At 41.7% G+C, this 16,683-nt stretch overlaps 1 protein-coding gene across 1 annotated transcript in view; it reads right to left on the bottom strand.

The window, feature by feature from the left end:
• Positions 1–12,192, bottom strand: part of LOC144088912 (all-trans-retinol 13,14-reductase-like) — a 52,008-nt gene extending 39,816 nt beyond the window's left edge. The window contains exons 1-6 of the mRNA XM_077619654.1: positions 12,007–12,192; positions 2,560–2,742; positions 1,789–1,927; positions 1,577–1,679; positions 1,310–1,505; positions 1,017–1,214 (exon numbers count right to left, since the gene is read on the bottom strand). Of these exons, the coding sequence (XP_077475780.1) occupies positions 1,017–1,214; positions 1,310–1,505; positions 1,577–1,679; positions 1,789–1,927; positions 2,560–2,742; positions 12,007–12,169 (982 nt within the window). The 5' untranslated portion in view covers positions 12,170–12,192. The remainder of the gene's footprint in view (positions 1–1,016; positions 1,215–1,309; positions 1,506–1,576; positions 1,680–1,788; positions 1,928–2,559; positions 2,743–12,006) is intronic.
• Positions 12,193–16,683: the final 4,491 nt, after the last annotated feature.

Raw genomic sequence — 16,683 nt, 5'->3', positions numbered from 1 at the left:
TTTCTTATTAGTCGGTTCATGCAAATTGCCATCCATTTTGCACTTATCCCGAGCAGGCATACTGATAAGACTTACCAGTGCTGTGTACGCCTCCTTCCTTTAGAAAACCCCCGGAAATGATAGGATTTGTTTCAAGACAAGAATGGTGGCTTAGTCAGCCTTAATAATGCTTACTTCTTACTTCCCTCATGAAAAAAACGAAAACTAAAATGTTAAAGCGAAAGAGACTACTTATGCAATCGATTCCGAATTGATTGCCACGCTGAAGACGCACAAGACGAATCGGATGATTCACAATAAACTTATGTTACTGAATTCATCCGGTTTACAGTGCAGGTGAATCAAGTGCGGAAGTAAGATGCGGAAGCCGTAGTGATTGTGTGAATTTCGAGGCAGTTAAATTGGAAATTTGGTACTTTTCCGAAATGGTTGTCCAAATTTTTTTTACCCAAGTGACAATTTTTGGGGATTTCTGGAGTTTAGGGAGGTTGTCAGGAGTCCCGGAGTTTGCGTTACTTGTCTGGGTAAACTCCAGAAATTCCGGAGAAGTTGGCAACTCTAAAAGTGGATGGTTGAAGCAACCTCGTGTGGTTCTTGACCCAGTCCAAAAACAAACACATCTCTAACAAGCACTTTGTGGAGTAGCACCACTAATTTTGTTATATGCAGCTGTTGTAGAATGACAATAAAGGCTTTTGATTGATTGATTTGATTTTTGATTGAATACCAACTGTTCTGATTCCATTACTGTGCAATGACTTGAAACATTAAGTGTGCTAAGGCTTATCTAGCGGTAGGAGGGCGCCAGAAAGCAGGATGTGATGAAACATTTTCTGGCAATTCTAGCAAAACTTCTGGCTATAACTCAGAGATTCTGCACTCTACGTTTTGCTTGGGTCCATCTTTTCACCACTTATCTTCAAACGTATTTCAAGTATTTAGAAGTAAATCATCAAAATGACTTGAAAGGATACAAAAAGCATACACTCAGTAAAAAGCCTTGATTGTTTTCTTACCACAAGCTTTTCCTTGCTGGTTTAATATTATGCGCTCCACTGCCGCCCTCACCAAGACAGTACCCCCTGCCTTTTGAATGACAGGGATAATGTGAAAGGCAAATTCACTCGCACCTCCTCGAGGATAGTATGCACCACGTTTGTAGTGGTGAAGGAGGAGTGCATTGATGAGAAAGCTAGATTGTTTAGGAGGCACACCTAGAAGAAAAGTAAAAAAAAAGAAAGTTATACAACATGTGTGTTAGATCTATTTCTATAATATTGCCTGCATTTTAAATTGCAAATGTCCATACCATAGAAAAGGTAGGCAGATAAGGCCTTGAGGTCCTTATTTTTTGTGAGACGGGACATGATTTCAGAGTGGTTTGTGGTCGCTAGGCGGAACACTGAAGATATATAATCTAATAGGCCGGTCCAAACCAGGAAGTTTACAAGCCAATAAGGAATCATCTTCAAAGCGGCAATAAGTGGAGTCCGTTTTGATGCTAACTGCAAGAGTGCAAAACATATGTTTCAATGATCATAGGTCTGGTCACATTTTGAATAAAACTCTACTCTACCTTCATTAATCTAAAGAACTCATCAATAGCGTCCTCCTCTCCTGGAAACTGTTTCTTCAGGCTAGCTGCCATTTCAGTCTTCCCTGCATGTAAATGATACTTCCTAAGAAAGTAAAGATTGAATTAGTTGAAGGGCTGGGAATCAAACCTCACAAACACACATTGAGAAAAAAATACTAACACAAATTTTATAGTATTGGGCCGGGCCATACCTGTGTTTACCAGGCTGGCCCAAGAACAGTGTATCAAAGTGTTGCTCAAGGCGAGTAAACTGCAGCTGGCCCTCAGTGATCTGATCCAGGGCAACCCTAAGCAAGCTATTCTCATGAAGCTGGCCAAGATAATGAATGCCTAGTGGAAACCATAAATATATATTTAGAGACAGGAATCAAGGTCGCAATAGCCAATGCAGTAAATCTTCATTTTCATCATCTTTACTTCATTAGCTCCCGCGACCCTAGTGAGGATAAAGTGGTTCAGAAAATGATGAGACTTCATGAGCTATTGTCATTGTGAGTGAAGTACTTAAAGTATTTACACACCCCCGTACACACACACACACACACACACACACACACATATATATATATATATATATATATATATATATATATATATATATATATATATATATATATATATATATAGGGTAAGGGTTTGGGTTATATAGTCATACCTCTACTTATGAAATTAATTGGTTCCAGAACTTTTTTTGTAACTTGAAAATTAGAAGAGCAGTACTTTATATGTATATTCTGTAATTTGTTACATGGTCCTCACACAACTACCAACTAAACCCTTTAAATTGGTTGTAAGAAATTTAATTTTGTAAGAAAGATGTGGGAAACACACAAAATTGAGAGAAAATGATAATAAAATTATTTATGTCACAAAATGAATTACAAGTATATATATCTTAAATCTACCTAAATAATATAGATGTTCAAACTCCAGAGTTCACATAACTGTACATAATTACTTACCCACATCAAACTCGAATCCCTTATTTTGGAAGGTATGAGTACAGCCACCAGCCTGATCATGTTGTTCCAAGACAAGAACCCTCTTTCCAGCCTTAGACAATACAGCTGCCGCTGTCAAACCACCCACACCGCTGCCAATAACCACAGCATCCAGAGCATGGGGAACTCGATCCATACGGAATCCTATAATTTTCACAGGTTAAAGTGAAGTAAATGTTTTTAAGATGTTTTCAAAAATACATCTAATAACATAAGAGGCTTGCAAACTTATTTTCCTGTGTGTTTAGTATGTATCAATTTAAAAAGTACATTGGCACCTTTTGTTGGCATATTCATCCATTCATTCATTCATTCATTTATTTCCTGTACCACTTATTCTTTACATGGGTCGTGGTGATTACTTGAGTCTATCCCAGCCAACTATGCACAGCAAGCCGGGGGACACCCTGAATTGATTTCCTGCCAATCATAGAGCACAAGAAGACCGACAACAATTCACGCTCACACTTGGGGGCAAACTCTGGTTTCCTCCCACATCCCCAAAACATGCTTGGTGTCATGATTTCCTTGAGTGCGTGGTGAGAGACAACCCAAGATGAGAGGCAGGAAAAAACGGCAAAAGTGCTGGTGCACAACTTATAAGCTTTTAATGCCAAAAATGGTGGTACAAAAGTGACAAATAAATGGGGACAAAGAAGAGTGAAAACATGACTTACATAATTACTTACCCACATCAAACTCGAATCCCTTATTTTGGAAGGTGTGAGTACAGCCACCAGCCTGATCATGTTGTTCCAAGACAAGAACCCTCTTTCCGTTGACGGGGAAATACACGGTACACAAGGTAATATACTCCCACACAAGAGAGTCAAGCTTAAATACACTGACTGGGGCTAATCACAAAAGTACACATAGCTGGCCAGGAGAGGAAAGGGAATCCAGGAGGGACACGAGAGGTGAGACCCACCCATCACCCAGCCACCACACACACATCCACCGAAACCCCAACAAAACCTGACAGTAACCCTCCTTCCCCTTAAGGGACGAATCCCATACGTCCCAAGATCAAACTATAATTAGAAAACAAAGGAAGGACGGCAGGAGCCCGAAGGAGGTCAAACGCGCAGTGCAAAATGTGGGGAAAAGACAAAACAACCCCCGAATGTTCCAAAACCTGAAAAAAAAACCTGAGTTGGGAGGTCGTCCTGGCCGGCCCGCAAAGAAGCGGCAAAAGTGGTGATGCACAACTCAGGGTTTTTAATGACAAAATGCTCAATACAAAAGTGACAAATAAACAGGGGAAGTCGCACACCGACAAAGTGGCAAAAAGTGACTTACGTGGCCGGGGCAACACAAGGTACACGCGGTAAAACTCCCACTAAAGACATCACCAAAAAGTACCCTTAAAAAAATGAAAGCTAATTATACACTACAAACAGCTGGCCTCGAGAGGAAGGGAAACCAGGAGGGACATACAAAGTGAGACCTACACATCACCTAGACAGCACACACAAGGAAAACATGCGCACACACACACAGCTCCACCCAAAAACCCCAACAAAACGTGACACTGGTTAGGCTGATTGAACCCTCTACTTTGCCTCTACGTATGAGTGTGAGAGGAAACAGCTGTCGTCATGGTTGTCAGTGTGCTTGTGCCCTGCGATTGGCTGGCCAACACTTCAGGGTGTCCCTCTCCTGGTGCCTGTTGTTGGCTGCGTGACCGGACGTTTCATCGAAAGACGTTTGGTCCCCGGATGTTTGGTCGACCGGACATTTGGTAGAACGGACGTTTGGTAGAATGGGTTCGCATGCAATTGATAGATTTTAATATTGGGTAAATAGGGATTTACTGACTATTATTTAACATTGAGTGAATAGGGTTAGGGTTAAACAAATGAAAGTCTCGTGACTCAAACCTCGGGACTCGCGAACCCGTTCTACCAAACGTCCGTTCTACCAAACGTCCATTCTCCCAAACGTCCGGTCGACCAAACGTCCGGGGACCAAACGTCTTTCGACGAAACGTCTTTCGACGAAACGTCTTTCGACGAAACGTCTTTCGACGAAACGTCTTTCGACGAAACGTCTTTCGACGAAACGTCCGAGTACCTGTTGGCTGGGATGGGGTCCAACATACTTGCGATCTTTATGAGGATAAGTGGTTCAGAAAATTAATGAATGAATAAAATTACTAGCCCTTCCAAAAATGTGATGGCATGTCCAGCTTCCATGGATTTCTGTATTGTAGGCGTGGCACTACTTCCCCCAGGCACAACTCACCCCATTTACCATGAATCATTTAGCAAAACTGTCAAAGTCAGACCTCTTATGTTTTTTTAGCTATCACCTGACTGCCGTTTGTGGCGGTAGATGTCCAATCTATTTTGACAATGAGGTGCTGGCAGCGAGCATTTGATCATTGGCCTATACGGCCCAAGGAAACAAACCAAGCACTTGTGGCCAGAAGGCTAGGTGTGGAGCCGCAACAGGCAGAGAAAAAGCAGACGGTACCTTCATGGCATGTTAGAGAACATCTCACTACATCTGTGTACCTCATAGAAATGGTATAGATAAACTCAAGCTGGCTAGAGTTGCATGCTATATGCTTTGTTGTCAATATGAACACATTTGGCGATGATGAAATAAGCCTAGTCTATGTTGCACCGACTCTGTCTAACTACAAGTCACTGTTTCATTGTCCAACTTTTCAAACAAAATAAGGATGTAGCAATTATTGTATACAAGCAGGGGGGCCCCCCTTCGCCGGGCCCACCTGCTTGTTACACTATTAAAAAAACTATTTTGAAAAATGGTTGTTTAACAAATAAAAGATTGAGTTTACAAACTTAGAGAAGGTGAAGAAATTCAATCACTCGTCTAGTAGGATCCGACAGCCGTTTCTGGCCACCATAAGAAATTTCAACTCTCTACGTTCCACGGTTTGGACAAACATAGCGAGAGAATCTTAATATGCACACACACACACACACACACACCCATCCATAAAGCACGCTTTATAAGGATTAATTGATGACCGCCAAGGTCAGAGAATGCAGAAGATTGTGCTGCCATCATGGTGCGCTTCAATTGTTTACGCCTTTCCCAACTCGAGACGAAATGAGAACTCTTTTTTGGAAAAATTAGTGAAAAGTATGTAAAATAGGCAAAAAAGGAATGTAGAATATATACAGAAGCAGGACTATGCCTTTTAGGAAAAAGTAAGGAAAACTGATGGTCAATTTCAAAAGAAAGGCTGATGAATTTTACCTATTTAAGCAATGTTTGGGTGTTAATTTTGGTAAAATATTGTAAACCAAAGTGAAAATATGACGAAAATAAAAAATCCCACAATAGCAGTGTTGTTGCGTAGTTCATAATAATAATAATAATAATAATAATAATGCAATTAACTTCAAGTGGAAATGACTAAGCGGAAGCACGCCAGTGTGGTTTCCAGGTGCTCACACACATCCATATATCACGCTTTATAAGGATTATAGTATAGGTCAGGTGTCTCAAACCGATCCGCCGAGGGCCGCAGTGGGTCCTGGTTTTTGTTTCAACCGATCCAGTGCCGACATTTTAACCAATCAGGTGTCTTCTAAAATAAGTAGCACCTGGCTGCAATCAACTGATTAACTGATTACACTTGCAAAAGGTATCCTCTTGTTGTGTTGGAATGAAAACCTGCACCCACTGCGGCCCTTTGAGGACCGGTTTGAGACCACTGGTATAGATAAAGCGTGATTTATGGATGGATGGATGTTTTATAACTCCCGTCACGACAGAAAAAAAAGTGTTCCGGGGAGCACCTAGACACACGCACCTGGAAATTCTTCAAAAAATGACGTTTGTTAATGACGTGGAAAGACGTCGAACTAAATTGGGTCAGCGCAGCCAGAAGCATCGTGTCTCACTGAGTCTTCTCGTAACAACAGAGAAAAGTGTTCTGGGGAGCACCTAGAAACTCGCTGACGGAAATTCTTCCAAAAATGACGTTTGTAAATGATGTGGAAAGGCGTCTGACTTTACGACCAATCAGCAACGCGGTGCGTTTAGGGCAAATCATGTAAGAACAACGATTCATACATCAACACTGCTTTCAGCTTTAACAAATAAAAGTTGAGTTTACACACTTAGAGAAGGTGAAGGAATTCAATCACTCGTCTATTAGGATCCGACAGCCATTTCTGGCCACCCAAAATTCAACTCTGTACTTTGCACGGTTTGGACACACGTAGCGAGAGAAGCTTAACATGCACCCACACCCACAACCACTCACAGATCCATGAATCACGTTTTATAAGGATTATAGAAAACAGTGATTACCAACCTTTTTTGAGCTGTGGCACAATTTTTTCATTAAAAAAATATCAAGGCGGCGGCCCGGTGGAGCGAGTGGTTAGCGCGTCGGCCTCACAGCTCTGGGCTCCTGGGTTCAAATCCAGGTCATGTCCATCTGTGTGGAGTTTGCATGTTCTTTGCCTTCGTGGGTTTCCTCCGGGTACTCCGGTTTCTTCCCACATTCCAAATACATGCATGGTAGGCTGATTGGACACTCCAAATTGCCCCTAGGTAGGGGTATGAGTGTTCATGGTTGTCCATCTCCTTGTGTCCTGCGATCGGTTGGCCACCGATTCAGGGTGTCCCCCACCTTTGGCCCGGAGTCAGCTGGGATAGGCTCCAGCACCCCCCGAGACCCATAAAGAGGATAAAGCGGTTCAGAAAATGAGATGAGATGAGAATATCAAGGCACACCAACAGCAGAAAATCTTTCATTCATTCATTTTCTGAAGCGCTTTATCCTCCCTAAGGTCGCGGGGGCTGCTGGAGCCTATCCCAGCTGACTTTGGGCCAGAGGTGGGGGACACCCTAAATCGGTGGCCAGCCATTCTCAGGGCACGAGGAGACGGACAACCGTTTACTCTCACACTCATACCCAGGGGCAGTTCAGAGTATACAATCAGCCTACCATGCATGTCTTTAGGATGTGGGAGGAAACAGGAGTACTCAGAGAAAACCCACGCAGTCCCAGGGAGAACTCAAGCCGCCGGGCCGCAAGCAGAAAATCTTCCGATTTCAAATTATGTCACCTATATGGACAATATAAAGATGTTCTAGATCAGGGGTCTCAAACTCAATTTACCTGTGGGCCGCTAGAGGCCGAGTCTGGGTGAGACTGTGCCGCATCAGGATTTCCACAAGAAAAGTGCTGATAAAACATTCCAACGTTATCAAATATCTTTATTTTTTAACAAAAAATAATGAATTAAATAAATTAACTTAAAGATGAATAAAAAAATCAATCAATCAGTAATACAAAAATAAAATAATAATAATGAGAGATATACACTGGCTGCCTAAGTAGAGAAAATGAATTATTTTTATTCCGTTTCAAATGTCTGTATTAACAGCTCTTTAACCTTTAACTTTCTGAACTTGAATGGAACATTGAACATGAAATATTCTGAACACGGCTTCTCTTGCCTACTCCTTGCTGCTAGAGACCTGGCAGCGCTTCTTCTCACATAGCTGAGTCACATTTGGCTTGAGGGAGGAAGCAGTGGAAACCCTCAGTAGAGCTTGAAGATGCTCATCAGTAAGTCTGGACCTGTACTTGGACTTATTGAAGTTCGAGGTGGAGAAGAGCTTCTCACACAAGTATGTGCTCCCAAAAAGGCTCATGGTCCGCTTGAACATTCGGGAAAGTTCAGGGAAGCTGGGGGTCAACTCTCTCAAAAATTGCCCAAGCTTGTCTGCTTCTCCACTCACCACCCTGAACTTATTTTTGAGTGCAGAGTTGCACTGCAGGTCAATGAGCTCCATTAGAAGCTCAGGAGGGGCATCTTGCACATCAAAGGAGAAGGGGTCCGCAAAAATTTGAAATGTGGCTTTGTGTGTCTTGAAGTCTGCAAATCTGTGATCAAATTCCTCCTGTAGCTTCTAAAAGGCCTCAACATACTTCTCACCACTGAATGGTGTGCCTGCATCCACGAGAGCCTTGCATGCTGGGAAATGGCAAAGGTTTGTCTGAGAGAGCTGGGCTTTCCATAACACAAGTTTAGTGCAGAATATAGGCATAGGCAGCACTGACAAGTTGCCCCTGGCCTTGTAGCTTCTTGTTCAGTACATTAAGCTCATGTGTGATATCAACAAGAAAAGCCAAGTCCATGAGCCATTTGGGATCACTTAGCACAGGAACAGCAACCCCGTCTATCTCCATGAAGTCTTTTACTTCTGCTCTCAACTCAAAAAATCTCTTCAACACGTTTCCCCTGCTGAGCCAACGTACCTCAGTGAAGTAGAGCACATCCCCATATTCTGACTCCATTTCCTCTAAAAAAGCACGGAACCTTCTGTGCTTTAAGCCCCCTGGATCTGATTTGGTTGATGCATTTCACAACGACAGACATCACATTGTCAAACTTCAGGCATCTGCTGCAAAGGGCCTGCTGATGTATAATGCAGTGCAGAGCTATGGCCTCCTCCACACCCTCCTCTTCCAGTTTTTTTTGAACAAGTGCTACCAGTCCATTCTTCCTCCCTGTCATCGATGGGGCTCCATCGGTTGTTATTCCAACAAAGCTCTTCCATGGCAAACCGGCATTCTTAATGGCATCACACAGCTGGTGAAATATTTCCTTAGCGGTGGTCTGGCCATGCATTGGAATTACTGTGAGCAACTCCTCCATTACTTTAAAATTGTCATCAACACCACGGACATATATTGCGAGCTGGGCATTGTCTGTGATGTCTGTGGTCTCATCAAGAGGCACTGAATATACACTGAAACATTGTGCTTTCTCACACAGTTGATCATAAATGTCACTTGACAGGTGAGAAATGCGCTCTGCCACGGTGTTGGCAGAAAGGCTGATGTGGTTGAACAGACTTTTCTTTTCTGGACAGACAATATGTGCAGCCTGTAATATGCACTTTTTGATAAATTCACCTTCTGTAAATGGCTTTCCTGCTTTAGCAATCAACTCACAAACGGTGTAGCTAGCTTCGACTGCTGCATTACTGTCTTTGGTAGCCTTCTTGAAGAAATCCTGTTGCCTCAGAAGACATGTTTTAAGACTGGAAACCTGGTTGGCTCTCTCATCTCCCTGGTATTTTTCGTACTCCTCAGCATGTCTCGTAGTATAATGACGTTTCAAATTGTATTCCTTGTGCACCGCAACTTTTTCAGTGCAAATGAGACACGTCGGGCTGCCCCTGTGTTCAACAAAGAAATATTGCACTCCCCACTTTTCTTGAAACTGTCTGTGCTCATCACCGACCTTTCTCTTCACGGCAGGCTTTGAAAGAGACATCTCTGGGGCTCTGTAATTATTACAGTGTAATATGTTTTTCCACTTGGAATGAGTCTCGGGTTGATCTTTCACTTTCAGTCGCGCGGGTTTGTGGCGCATGCGCACTTTCGCTCTCCGTTTCTCCGTTTCACTCGCGGAGATGGCTACACTGACACAGGCTGGATCACGGATCATAGCGCCTCATTCAGTTCTATGCTGAGAGCAGCGGAGGAGAGTGCGCACCGAGCGGAGTGATCGGCTTCACGGCTTCTCCTTCGCCCAGCTGATTGGAGGAATGAATGAGTGAGTGAGCGAGGCACTGGACAGCCCGGCCGATGTCCCGTCCTCCAGAGCCGTATACGTCACCGTGATTGGTTCATTCAGCTCCGAACACAACAAGTGTCATTCATATCAATCTTGCGGGCCGCACAAACATTAATCTTTCATATTAAGACGGGGGCCGCAAATTATCGTCCCGAGGGCCGCAGTTGGCCCGCGGGCCGCGAGTTTGAGACCCCTGTTCTAGATGTTTTATCACCAGGAATCAAATAAGCTAAACTTTATTCTCCAAAATTAAAATTTTCACACCATGGCCCGGCATGTGCATGTGAGTGGTTACCGCTTCGGCCTCACAGTTCTGGGGTTCTGGGTTCGAATCCAGAGTGGTCCTATTGTGTGGAGTTTGCATGTTCTCTCCGGTGCTCCGTGGGTTTTCTGGGTACTGCTCCAGTTTCCTCCCACATTCCAAAGATTCCAAAGACGCAGGGTAGGCTAATTGAACACTTAAAATTGCCCATAGGTTTAAGTGTGAGCGTGAATGGTTGTCTGTATTCTCATACTCTGAGATTGGCTGGCCATCAATTCAGGGTGTCCCCCGCCTCATGCCCGAAGTCAACTGGGATAGGCTCTAGCACCCCCGGCAACCCTTGTGATCATAAACTGTTCCGAAAATATATGAATGATGAAATTTTTCACACCAATCTGTCACCAAAAGTTGATGTCTGCAGACCCTGAACAACTTTTGGTGCGAGTGATAAGGAAATCAGTAATGTAATGTTTTTAAATCTCATAATTTTATGACTTTTGCGCCCATTACTTGAAAAGCAATGTTGTGCTCAGAGACTTTATGTCACCAAAAGCTGATATCCTCAAAACCAAACAACCTCCGGTTCACGTTAAGTAAAATCAGGAAAACGACTTAAATCTCATTATGGCTTATTTACTCCCAAGATTGCTTAAATCTCCTAACATTACGCGAAGAGCAGTTTGGTGCTCACACAGACTCAACTTCGATAAAAGTCTGCGGTGCACCTGACCATCGCTCACGGTACACCAGTGTACCGTGGCACAGTGGTTGGGAAACACTGGTATAAATTATGGCTTTTGAGCCTCTGAGGGTATACGAACTATTTGCACCACACTCATATTTCACTGTCATGCCTACAGGATAGACTTTGTTAAGTTGAAGTTGAGTGTAGAGAACATTGTTTGTTTGACTTGCAGCCTTTGAGTCCACCATTTTGTCCTCAATAGCTCTTTTAGTTCAAATCAACCAATCAATGCATTTTTTAAATACCTGTAATTTTTTACACAATATGGTAGAACCGCTTTATCCTCACTAGGGTCACTGGGGGTGCTGGAGCCTATCCAAGCAGACTTCGGACCAGAGGCGGGGGACACCCTGAATCGGTGGCCAGCCGATCGCAGAGCACAAGGAGACGAACAACCATTCACGCTCACACTCGTATCTAGAGGCAATTTAGAGTGTCCAATCAGCCTACCATGCATGTTTTTGGAATGTGAGAGGAAACCGGAGCACCTGAAGAAAACCCACAGAGACATGCAAACTCCATACAGATAAGTCTGACCTGGATTTGAACCCAGGACCCTAGAACTGTGAGGCTGACGCGCTAACCACTCAAGTTGCCGGGCCGCCTCAGTCATTTTCTATACCGCTTATCCTCACAAGGGTAGGTGCTAGAGCCTATCCCAGATAACTACGACCACCAGGTGGGAGACAACCTGAATTGGTGGCCAGCCAACCATATCAGCAAATTTAAGGAATGATATCTTGAGTCTTACATTGGTGGATTAAAAATATAAACTTTGATTATTTCCATCAGTATATGTCAGAAATTATAGCTCTTACCTCTTTTGAGCCTTTCATCCCGCTTTTTTTCATCATTAACAAAGGGTCTTGAGGGCCTAAGGCACGTTTCACTAAAAACCTTATAACGGTTCCACGTGGTCAAGTATATAATAACTAAGACAAAAATCAAGCTGCTCGAGACACAAAACAGCCACCACCACATCACAGCGGAGAATTCTGCAAACAGCTCACTTAAATCACAAGCCCAGAAATGATAGAAGTTTGAAAAGAGAGCTGTGATGAGGCAGCGATTATGAATGAAACAAAACATTCAGAAAGCCCTTGACATCATCTTGAATAAGACATTTGTTCTTCTTAAATATGTGGAAAAGGGAAAAGATGCTTATTAAGGAGAAGTGAAGATTTTACCAGAAGTAATTGCTGACATTTTCAAAATTAAAGTATGACCAAGAACATTTTCTACACTATGAACATAAGACCTCTGTAAAACAGAGAACTTGTTGATTGTCGCTTCATCAGGGTGAAATTGTGGGCATTTTTAAAACCATTAGTGAAGCAAGAAAGAACCTGTGGGCATTTGATTCTCACATAAAAATAAATAAACTGGCTCAAACATTATTCATGTAAATAAAGACACTATGTTGAGTTATAGGCTGTTTAGTGCTGTGTAATTCAAGCATTTCCACATGACTTTTCGCCCCAGACTGGATGAACTTTGAAGATCAACAATGCAAATGCAATTTTTATAAAATATTTTAACAGTCAGATATTTAGTCACTTCAGTGTACCCAAAAAAATAACAGGTATAATTATGAATGTTGCCAAGAAGGACAATATAATGAAAGCACGAATGTTGGACAGTAGTCTTGCACCGATAGTGATAATAGTATTGGAAGAGGTGCCAATAAGAGGGTTAAAGCCCAGGCATTGGTATCGGCTAGTGCTAGGAAATAACATGCTTATCCTGCAAAATACAGTAATACCATGACATATGAGTATCCCAACATACGAGAAATTTGAGATACGAGGAAAATTCCGAGCAAATTTTAACAAACACCTATCTAATGGTTATGATGTTCAATACTAAAATGTGACATTCAGAACAGACGTGCAGCGGTCGGAGAAAACACCTTGTAGCTTACGATAGCATGAAGCTAGACAATGTGGTTCAGGGCTGGCTTCCATCCTCTCAAGGCCTAGCAGCTGTTCATTATGCATACGAGAAGGCGTCAACAATTTCATTTCGGGTATTCAGTAGTGATCTATACGCATCATAAGATTTCAGAATTGATCAATCAGAGTCGATTTGTGATGACTCACAATACTTGCCATTGTTGTCATACCTGGATATTACGATCAAGAGGTGTCCGACAGTAAATCCTGCGGACACTGTGCCATTTGAGGTTGAAGGGGAGGCCCATGAGTGCATATCAGAGGCAATGAAATATACAAAGTTGCGACCAGATTTGTAATCTACTCCTTTGCACAATGCAGAGGTAACATACTTCGTGGATGGATCCTGGTATAGAGACTATCTTGGCAGTCATACTGGGTTTGTGATTATTAACCAGGAGGGAAGTAATTTCACGACAGTAAAGTCAGAAAGTTGTGATCAACCATGTTCCGCTGAGTTGAAGGCGTTGACTGAAGCGTGAATGTTGGCCAAAGGGAAGGTAGCAAACGTGTGCACAGATTCGGCATACGCGCATGGTCTGTGTCATTTGTTTGGAGCTGTGTGGAAGCAACGTGGATTCAGGAAGAGCAATGGCTCACTAATACATCACCACAAGCAGATAGTTGATTTGATTTCAGCTTTGATGCAGCTGAACAGACTTGCCATTATTAAGTGTCAAGCACATAATAAAGGTAACGATGACATTGTACGAGGAAGTAAGGCAGCTGATGAAGCAGCAAAATTGGCATTGAAAAGCCAGGTCTCTGTTTTGGCTCCATTGGTGTCAATAGAACCAGTTGCGACACTTGAAGATAGTGTTCATTCAGCAGAATGCAGGGCTAAGTGAACATAGTTTGTGGCAGCTAAGCGTAACCGGACGTTTCGTCGAAAGACGTTTGGTCCCCGGACGTTTGGTCCCCGGACGTTTGGTTGCCCGGACGTTTGGTCGCCCGGACGTTTGGTCGCCCGGACGTTTGGTCGCCCGGACGTTTGGTAGAGCGGACGTTTGGTCGCCGGGTTCGCTCCCTCTTATGAGAGGGAGAGAGACAGAGTTAACTGTTGAAAGCGAGCAACCAGGTAATCTCTCTCTCTCAAAATTATAATCATGAGAGAGAGTGAGTTTGTAATTGCATTGACAATGTAAAAGAGCATTAATATCAAAATATCGCTCGCTCCCGGCAGATCTATTGGTGTGAATGTACATGCTATTCAGCGCCGGATTCGCTCTCTTGCTCTTGGCAGAGCAGATAGTTTACTGTTGAAAGTGAGCAACCAGGTAATCTCGCTCTCAAAATTATAATCATGAGAGTGAGTTTGTTTGTGTGTGTGTGTATATATATATATATATATATACACACATATATATATATTATATATATACATATATATATATATATATATATATATATACAGCTGCATTACTTCCTCGTACAATGTCATATATATATATATATATATATATATATATAAATATATATATATATATATATATATATATATATAAATATATATATATATATATAAATATATATATATATATATATATATAAATATATATATATATATATATATATATATATATATATATATAAATATATATATATAAATATATATATATATATATACATATATATATATATATATATATATATATATATATATATATATATATATACAGACGCTCCCCTACTTACGAACGCAATTGGTTCCGAGCGATTGTTCATAAGTTGAATTTGTTTGTAAGTTGATTCAGTGCTATATTTTGTATTACAATTTATGTTTAAGGCCGATATAAGTATATTGAAGGTTTATACAAGTGCATTTGTATGTTTAAGGCTTGTATAAGTAACACGCATTGGTTTGTACTGAAAAAAAACATTTAATAAAATGGAGAGAATATGTACAGTACTGTAGAGAGAGAGATTTATGTATTAGAAACTGGCCAAAAGAAGCGACCTAATGACGATTGCACAGTTTTCTTCTTTTTTTCATCATAAATGATGAGGTACACTGTATGGCATCATTCAATTGATTTGCAAACTTTGTGCAACGTTCAATATTTGGGTCCTGCTGCTCGATCTTTCTGTTTATAAATGGTACTAAATGTGCAACGCTCTCCACTCTCACGCGCATCAAGCTTCGTTATTATTGCCACTCGTTTCAAATGAAATGGCTTGCCTCTTCCTTGCAACTCCCTCAATAGAAGCCTTTAGCTTTTTGCCAACCATATTCAATATTGGATGCATGAGATATTTAATGATACAAATGAAAAAGGTTCTTTGCACACTGGAGATACATTCACGCACTTCCGCATTGCAACGAAGAAGAAGGTAGATGCTGGGTGAGCTGAGCTCTCACAGCGCCAGGCATCGGTATTAGCGGCGGAAAGAAGTACTACTCCGAAAAAGGGGCGAAATACAAAATTGGACTTGCGAACATTTTTGGACTTAAACGCAATTTGCAGACATGTTCGTATGTACCGTTGTTCGTAAGTTGAATGTTCGTAAGTAGGGGAGCGTCTGTATATGGATAAATATTGAGCCGCAACAGCTCTGGCAACTAAGGCAAGCAGCCCCCGACTCTACTTTTTTCCTTGTAGAAAAAGTAGTGCGCAGTGACTGCTGGGATATATAGTTCTTTTGTCAACCAATTGACAGCGGCCGTCATTTAATAGGGTGGAGTTACAAAAGAACTGCTGCCGCTAGATGTTGGCGTCAACAGAGCATTCAAAGCTAGACTGCGAACTATATATATATATATATATATATATATATATATAATATGGATAAATATTGAGCCGCAACAGCTCTGGCAACTACGGCAAGCAGCCCCAGACTCTATTTCCGGTGCGCGGTTAATGCTGAGAAAAATAAAACGCGTTGCATTTTGGTTGAGCTCGATCTAGCATATTAATTCGATGTTCCTCGTCATTCTTATTGGAAGTTTCAAGTGTGGTCCGAGCTTTCAGGAAGGCAGAAATTACTGACTCGATTAATGACGACTTTGGTGAGATGCCCACCTGTTCAACATGAGTTATGCTATTGCTGTGTCACGAAAATACTAATACTTTAACCTCGGAGAAAAAAAAACTTGTTTATTCATGTTGGGAGTGAATGCAGTTGTGAGAAAGCTGATTTGTAATCTATTAATAAAGTTTGGCTGACCTATCTGACTGTTTTGTTGACATTCCCTTTAGCGCAGCACCATCTAGTGGTAATGCGGAGCGGTGCGCCTTTAAATGCGATGCGTCTTGTGTGTGTGTCAAATACAGAAATAGCACTCGTTACCTACTCTGTGCCTTTAAATGCGGTGCGCCATAAAGTTGTGAAAATACGGTATTTATTATATCGTACCACTTATTTATCCATTACTAGTGATTATTTATTTATCTTATCTCATCTCCTGTTTTATTTATTATTAGTACTTATTTATCATTACTATATATTGATTATCTGTGTTTGTTGATGCGTCCATAGACTCAGTGAGTGGTGCGCTCTCGTTCTGCTGACCTCACTTGGACTACTTATTTATTTATTTATTAT

The sequence above is a fragment of the Stigmatopora argus genome, chromosome 14, assembly GCF_051989625.1.
Source record: "Stigmatopora argus isolate UIUO_Sarg chromosome 14, RoL_Sarg_1.0, whole genome shotgun sequence".
Taxonomy (NCBI): Eukaryota; Metazoa; Chordata; class Actinopteri; order Syngnathiformes; family Syngnathidae; genus Stigmatopora; species Stigmatopora argus.
The sequence above is the reverse complement of the archived record's forward strand: the minus strand, read 5'-3'. Positions and strand labels throughout refer to the sequence as shown.